The following is a 7,059-nucleotide window of genomic DNA, read 5'->3' on the forward strand; positions in this document are numbered from 1 at the left end:
GTCTCTTTCCTGGTCACATTCTCTCTCTCTATTTCTCTGTCACATTGCCCCTCTCTTTCTTTCTCTGTCACATTCCTTCTCTCTCTTTCCCTGTCACCTTCCCCCTCACTGGCTATTTCTGTCTCATTCTCTTTTTCTGTCACATTCTTTCTCTCTTCCCCTGTCACATTCCCTCTCTCTCTCTGTCACATTCTCTCTCTCTCTCTCCCTGTCACATTCCCTCTCTCTTTCTCTCTGGCCCCTCCCCTCAACCGGTGATGATTGTTGCGGAAGCGGCTCCGCCTGATCCGGATCGCGGCGGGTTTCTCGAGCTGTGTCAGTGAATCCGTTCCCGTTTCTTATCCTGTTCCCGGTGACAGTCCTGTGCGCCCGGCCCTCGGCGTCTCTCCCGCCGCAATGTCCATCTTCCAGTCGGCCTTCGACTTCCTGGCCGGTTCCCCAGGCCTAGCCGCCGGCCGCGATCACAACGACTTCGTTGGGCAGACGGTGGAACTGGGCGACGTGAAGCTGCGGATTAAGCGGGTTATCGCCGAGGGTGAGTGAGCGCGGCCCGGGCACAGCAAAGCAGGAAAACCCGGCACCGGCATAGGAACCGGTCCGGCCTAGAGCTCGGAGCCTGGCCTTCGGCACCAGGAACAGGAGGAAGCGGCAGGTTTCTGAGCTCCAACTGCCGGTGGGGGTGGGGGTTCCGGTTCATGATCCTGGGGGATGGGGATGGGGGATATTCAGAGCGTCATCCCCTGGAGTGGGGAGTGGGGGATATTCAGTGTGTCATCCTAGGAGTGAGGGCTAGTCAGTGTCTGTGATCCCCTAGGGTGGGGATAATTTGTCTGTGATCCCTTGGGGTGGGGATATTCAGTGGGTCTGTGATCCCCTGGGGTGGGGATATTCAGTGGGTCTGTGATCCCCTGGGGTGGGGATATTCAGTGGGTCTGTGATCCCCTGGGGTTGGGATATTCAGTGGGTCCATGATCCCCTGGGGTGGAGATATTCAGTGTCTGTAATCTCCTGGGGTAAGGCAATATTCGGTGTCAGTGATCCCCTGGGTGGGGCATGTTCGGTATCAGTGATACCCTGGGGTGGGGAATGTTCGATATCAATGATCCCCTGAGGTTGAGGTGTTCAGTGCGTCAGTGATCCCCTGGGTTGGGGATATTCAGTGTGTCAGTGATGCCCTGGGATGGGGATATTCAGTGTCAGTGATCCTCTGTGATGTGGATATTCAGTGTCATTGAGCCTTGGGTGGGGTAATAATCATTGTATCAGTAACTTCCAGATATGGGAGAATGCTCAGAGTCTTGTAGTGAGCCTCTGATGTAAGAAGTCAAAACTCAAATTGAGCTATAGATCACTAAGTTTGGGATAGGTGGGGAGGAGAGGTTGGGTAACAGTGTGACTATGATTCCAAAGAGGATATGGAGAGAGTCCTCACTGGCAGGGCTGTGCTGGATACTAGCAATGTAACTAAAAGAACAATAGTCAACCCCTTCCATCTCAAGGGACGTTACAATCTTATTTTGAATGCTTATAAATCTCACTTACAGCCTTCTTTCCATACGCTCAGTTTGTCTCAGGGGCTGTTTCTGGTTTTCTTTTTACCTTTTCCATAAGCCTTTGGTTTTGATTATCCCATCTCTTTAAATGGAAATTGTGACGAGCAGTCAGTTCCTGTAATTGCATCATGATCATTTATACCTGCTTTTTGTACAATTTTGGAATATTTTTTTATAGTTTTTAGCATCTAACGTAATCAGCCAGCTGTCTTTAAGAAAGTATTTTGTCACCATTTTGGGGTGAAGAGTTGAGTGGAGTTAATGTTAGCATTGTGGTAACATCTTGTAGAAGTGATGCAGTAATGGTTTTAAAATATATAATGATTTTCATTCAGTTGCATTTTTGCAGTTTGTTGGCTTATACATCTAGCAGATATTGGCCTGGGTTTTGCTATAGTAATGATGGTGAAGCTGTCAGCGTTTGTCATTATTACTCCTCTGAAACTGACAGCAACTTCTGGAGTCCGCACATAAGTGCTTCAACGGAGAAATCCTGAAGTTGCTTTTAGTAATTTTAAGCTTGACCATAGAGTGCGATTTTGAAGTTCCCCCATGCTGCAAACAATTTGAAATCACGGAACTGTTGAAGACCTGCCATTTTATGCTATTAGTCTTGGTGTAAAAACTCTTGTAACAGATTCCTTTGTTGATTATGGTGCAAGTGGGTTTTTAATGGCATAATAAGTTCATAATTACTGCTGAATAGCCTCACTGGATCTGAAAAAAAAATAATTTTACCCACATATTGAAATTTTTAGAAAGGTATGATATGCAGCTTTTACCTTAATCCCACGTGTATGTGACTTATTTAATGCTCTAAAATTTAATTAAAATTGAAGGATATTCAATTCATTTTACTTCCTGATTGCTTCAGTGTGATTCGCTGCTTATACTGCTTGATGGACGCCTGGAGATCCCTTTGACTTGACGCCAGATTTAAATTAAAATTATGAACAGGGAAATCCATGGCACTAAGATTGCTAGATCTTTGTGGGAAGCTTTCTTCGAGGTCAGTGATGAGTGCTGTCACATTGCTGCTGATCATGAAATCTGAGCCTGTATATGTTAACTAAATTATATATAGGCCAAAGGATGCGTATTAATATGATGCAGTCATTGCCTTTCCTGTTTCTGTGCAGATGTACAGAAAAGCTTTGAGGTTAAAAACCGGTGTGACAATCGTCAACAGTGCTATTCTTTAAAAAACAAAGTAGTTATAGCAAATTGCAGTCACTTTTAACAGGTTTTGTTTTGCTGTCTATTTCTCTTTGTGTGGGTGAGAAGATTTGTTTTCCTCTAACCCACCGGTGCTGATTATTGGTGTAAGCTAGATCAGTTGCAAACTCTAAAAGCCTTTGGCAAATCAGGATTTTATATATTGTTTAACCAGAAGGGATTCAGTTTCAACTATGCATTCAATCACCCACCTACATTGTTCCAGTAACTGATTTTCCTGCAGTGTTTAGTTATAACTTCTCACTATAGTTATCACAATTAATTGTGCAATCGATTTATTTTAAAAATGCAGGCAATGACACTCATTTGAAGGTAAGGAATGCAGATCATTTTGATATATTTTTCACAATCTGTATAGAAAGTTGAATTTCTTTAAGGTCAAATTGTATCAGGAGAAAAACATGCTTCAAGGGGAATGTTATATGAAAGAACAAAGTTAAAGGAGAAAAGAAAGACTTGCATTTACTTTGCACTTTTCACAAGCACTGGATGTCCCAAAGTGTTTTACAGCCAATGAAGCACTTTAGAAGTGTAGTCACATAATGTAGGAAATGCAGCAACCAATTTGCGCACAGCAAACTCCCACAAACAGCAATTTGATAATGATCAGACCTTCTGTCTCTTGTCAACATTGGCCAAGACACTGGGGATAACTCCAGTGCTCTTCTTCAAAAAAGTGCTAGGGTATCTTTTTCTTTGAGGGCAGACATCCCACCCGAAAGATGACACCTCCGACAGTTCAACACTCCCTTACTGCAGCACTAGGGTGCCAGTCTTGATTTTTGTGCTCAAGCCCTGAAGTGACACTCAGAGGTAAGTATGCTACCAACTGAGTGACAGCTTACTCTGAGTTAGTCTCATTTGGATGAAGGATCATTTTTTGAATATATTACATTGCCTGAAGAATTTAGTTTTGATTATACAATCGACTGATGTACCTGTCACATCCCCCCCCCCCCCCACCCGCCCGCCCTTTCCCTGCCACATTCAATGAAGGCAGAGGAACATTAGCAACTTGATTTTGGTTAGATTAGTGCTTATATTGTTGTAGTGTGAGATTGCAATTAAAAGCAAAACAGTGGTAGACTACATGCTCATGATTTTGTCATGAATGAGGTAGCTAGTTAGGTTAACAATATTGTATTCTAAAAGCACACTACTATACTTGAATGAATGTATGGGAGAATCCCAAAGAATTTGTGTCACTAGGTTGTCCAAATCTGAAACTATTCCCTTCAGTAACATTGAGTGAAAGGGGATGCAATTGAATTTAAAACAGACATGATCAGTTGAAATGTAGGTTAATAAATCACTTGAACCTGAACAAAGGAGGTTTGTTAAGCTTTCAATTATCAGGAAATGAATTATGATTTAGAAACTGAAGTTCAGTGTTAATATAATATAGTGTAATTTGACATTTTAACTTTCCCACTATTGGTGGGCTCTCAAATGTAAATTACCTGACCTTTGGCCTTGCAGTGATGCTGAAGACTCAGTATGCACTTGTCCTTGCTGCTGTACATGGAGATCCACCTTTGTTTGATACAAACAAAAAGGTGAACAGGTTCAGCTTCTTGTCAATGAAGAATTTCAAGTTGAAGGGAGAATTATATTTTGCAAGAATGAATAATAAACTTTATTCCATGCAAATTCCCAACTGAGATAGCACTTTGATCAGTTACAGCACAGATTTGTAAAAAGGATAATGAAACTTAAAGTGTTAAGTTAGAACAGGTTGCATAAACCTCAATGGAAGAGTGATCTATGTGAGGCGTTTAAAATGACAAAGGGATTCAATGGGATAGATAGTTAGAAACCTTCATTTCTGGTGGGGGAATAAATCTTAAAATTAAAGCCATTTAGGAGTGAAATCAGGAAACACTTTTTCACTCAAAGGGTAATGAAAACCCATCACCAAAAAGGCTCTGGATGCTGGGTCAGTTCAAATTTTTAAAGCTGAGATTTTACTTGTTAGATAAGGTTATCAAGGAATATAGAACAAGTGTGAAGTCATGACCTATTGAATGGAGGATCAGACTCGAGAGGTTGAATGATCTACTCTGGTTCCTATATACTGTGGACATTTCCAGCTCTGCCTTACCTATCGGCTGCTGGCCTTGTGATTGTATTAGATCTGACATTGTAAAAGACAGACTTGTTTTCCTGCACTGAGCCTGTGGAAAAATAATGATAGGAAACAATATAAATCATCAGAGTAATTCATGGGCCGCTGTTTGATCATCGCTATGCTTGGACTCAGTAAGCATGGTGCAAGTGCTTTCGTTAGTTTTTATGATTGGACCTTGATTAACTTTTTGCAGAATTAATTTGATGAAATAATGATGACGATGTAAGGGATATTGAAGCTTTGAGGGAAAGAGGACAATAGACTTTGAGGTGGGAGAGCTGACTACAGGACCAAACATTTTGACATAAATATCTTCTCCTGAAAGCATTGATTCCCTGTGGGGGTAGAATTTCATTGATGCTGCTCATATCCTATGGTGTCTTGTCTAACAGGCCAATGTCCTTGTGTCAGCCTTGATAATTAGCTATTAGATTGGTAAGGGAACAGGAGAAAGGAAAGGTCACACCAAGCCTGACTTCCACATGCAGGCACTCCAGCAGGGGCTGCTGAAAAGCAACCAGGAGTGGGATCTCTAGCTGGATTTATTTTCTCCTTCCCTAACCCAGACATTTGAGGCTAGGTGGGATCACATAACACAACACAGCTCTATCAATCCTTAAAACAATATTTTGCAGACTTTTTAAAGCTCCATCCATCTCTCAGGAACTTGGCGCTGAGAGCAGCTGTTCTGGAGATAAGAACAGCCTTTTAGAAAAAACATTGTTGGTTGAATGGCCAAAAATTAGATTATGCTTTTTTCAATTAGTCAACCAAAAGGCAAAGACCAGAAGATTAACAGAATAATATCCTGTCAAGTATTGGTACATTTTTTTTAATTGAAGGCTGTAGCCAGGTGAACCTGGGAAACAGAATGTATCTGGATCAGGAAACTTGTTTGGTGATGTGATAATGGTTGATATATTAGAATGTCAAGGTGAGAGTCTCTTTGTTATGTACTTGTTTGTAATATGTCTGTAATTTTATACAAAACGTAGCATTGAGATCTTTTAAAAAAATAAGCAGTGTTCAAAGGTCATCTCATCTAAGTAAAGCTGTACAGCTGCTTAAAGCAGATTTTGACAGTTATACACTGAAAGCTACAGCACAATTTTCGTGTTTGTGTGGCCATCAGTAGCTTATGAGTCCACTTTTAATTCAAATGTTCCTCAGTTACTCAGCTTTTACATGGCCCATATATGCAAACCCTTTTTTTAACCATTTTGCTGCCTTTAGGCTCCAGTAACTTAATGTACTGAAAAAAACACATAGTGCAGAAGGAGGCCAATCAGCTCACGGATCCTGTACTGGCTCTTTGCAAGAGACATCTGAAACTAATCCTATCCCCGTACTTTCCTAATGGTCCTATATCTTCCTCTGCTTTTCAGTTTTTCCTTAAAGGGTGCCGTGGTCTCTGAACTATCTCTATGGCTGCACCTGTTTTGTTCCATTTTGTTCTACATAATCGTAGCCAGAGAATCACAAGCAGTGGCTTCTCTTCCTGCTCTCGCATCATTACCTCTGGTGCCCTTTAAGGATCTATCCTTAGCCACCCTCATATTTCTTATATACGTGTTGTCCTCCGGTGATGTCATCCAACAATACAGCATCGGTTTCCACATGTATGCTGATGACACCCAGCTGTACCTCACAGTCACCTCTCTCGACTTCTCCACCATTACTAAGTTGTCAGACTGCTTTGCCAACATTCACTGCTAGATGAGCAACAATTCCCTCCAATTAAATATTGGGAAGACATTGTCTTTGGACCTGGCTACAAACTTTGTTCCCTAGCCAATGAATCCATCCCTCTCCCTGGCAACTGTCTGAGGCTGTTTGCAACCTTGGTACCATATTTGACCCTGGAATAAACTTTTGGCCACACATCCAAGCTATTGCTAAGACTACCTATTTCCACCTCTGTAATATTGCCTGTTACTTCCCCTGCCTCAACTCCTCTGCGGCTGAAACCATTACCCATGCCTTTGTCACCTCTAGATTTGACTATTCCAACGCATTCCTGGCTGCACTCCTCCTGGCTGCTCTCCATGTTCTACCTCAGTTAATGTGATGTCATCGAGTCATTGCGTTCTCTTGCATCAAGTCCAATTCACCCTTAACTGCTGTGCTTGCTGATCTACATTG

At 41.9% G+C, this 7,059-nt stretch overlaps 1 protein-coding gene across 3 annotated transcripts in view; it reads left to right on the forward strand.

Moving 5' to 3' along the window:
- Window positions 1-226: 226 nt before the first annotated feature.
- gak (cyclin G associated kinase) overlaps window positions 227-7,059 on the forward strand; it is a 143,112-nt gene continuing 136,279 nt past the window's right edge. For all 3 annotated transcript variants that reach the window (XM_041185990.1, XM_041185992.1, XM_041185991.1), the window contains exon 1: window positions 227-535. In XM_041185990.1, coding sequence (XP_041041924.1) covers window positions 397-535 — 139 coding nt within the window. In that variant the 5' untranslated portion in view covers window positions 227-396. The remainder of the gene's footprint in view (window positions 536-7,059) is intronic.

Source organism: Carcharodon carcharias, chromosome 4, assembly GCF_017639515.1.
Source record: "Carcharodon carcharias isolate sCarCar2 chromosome 4, sCarCar2.pri, whole genome shotgun sequence".
Taxonomy (NCBI): Eukaryota; Metazoa; Chordata; class Chondrichthyes; order Lamniformes; family Lamnidae; genus Carcharodon; species Carcharodon carcharias.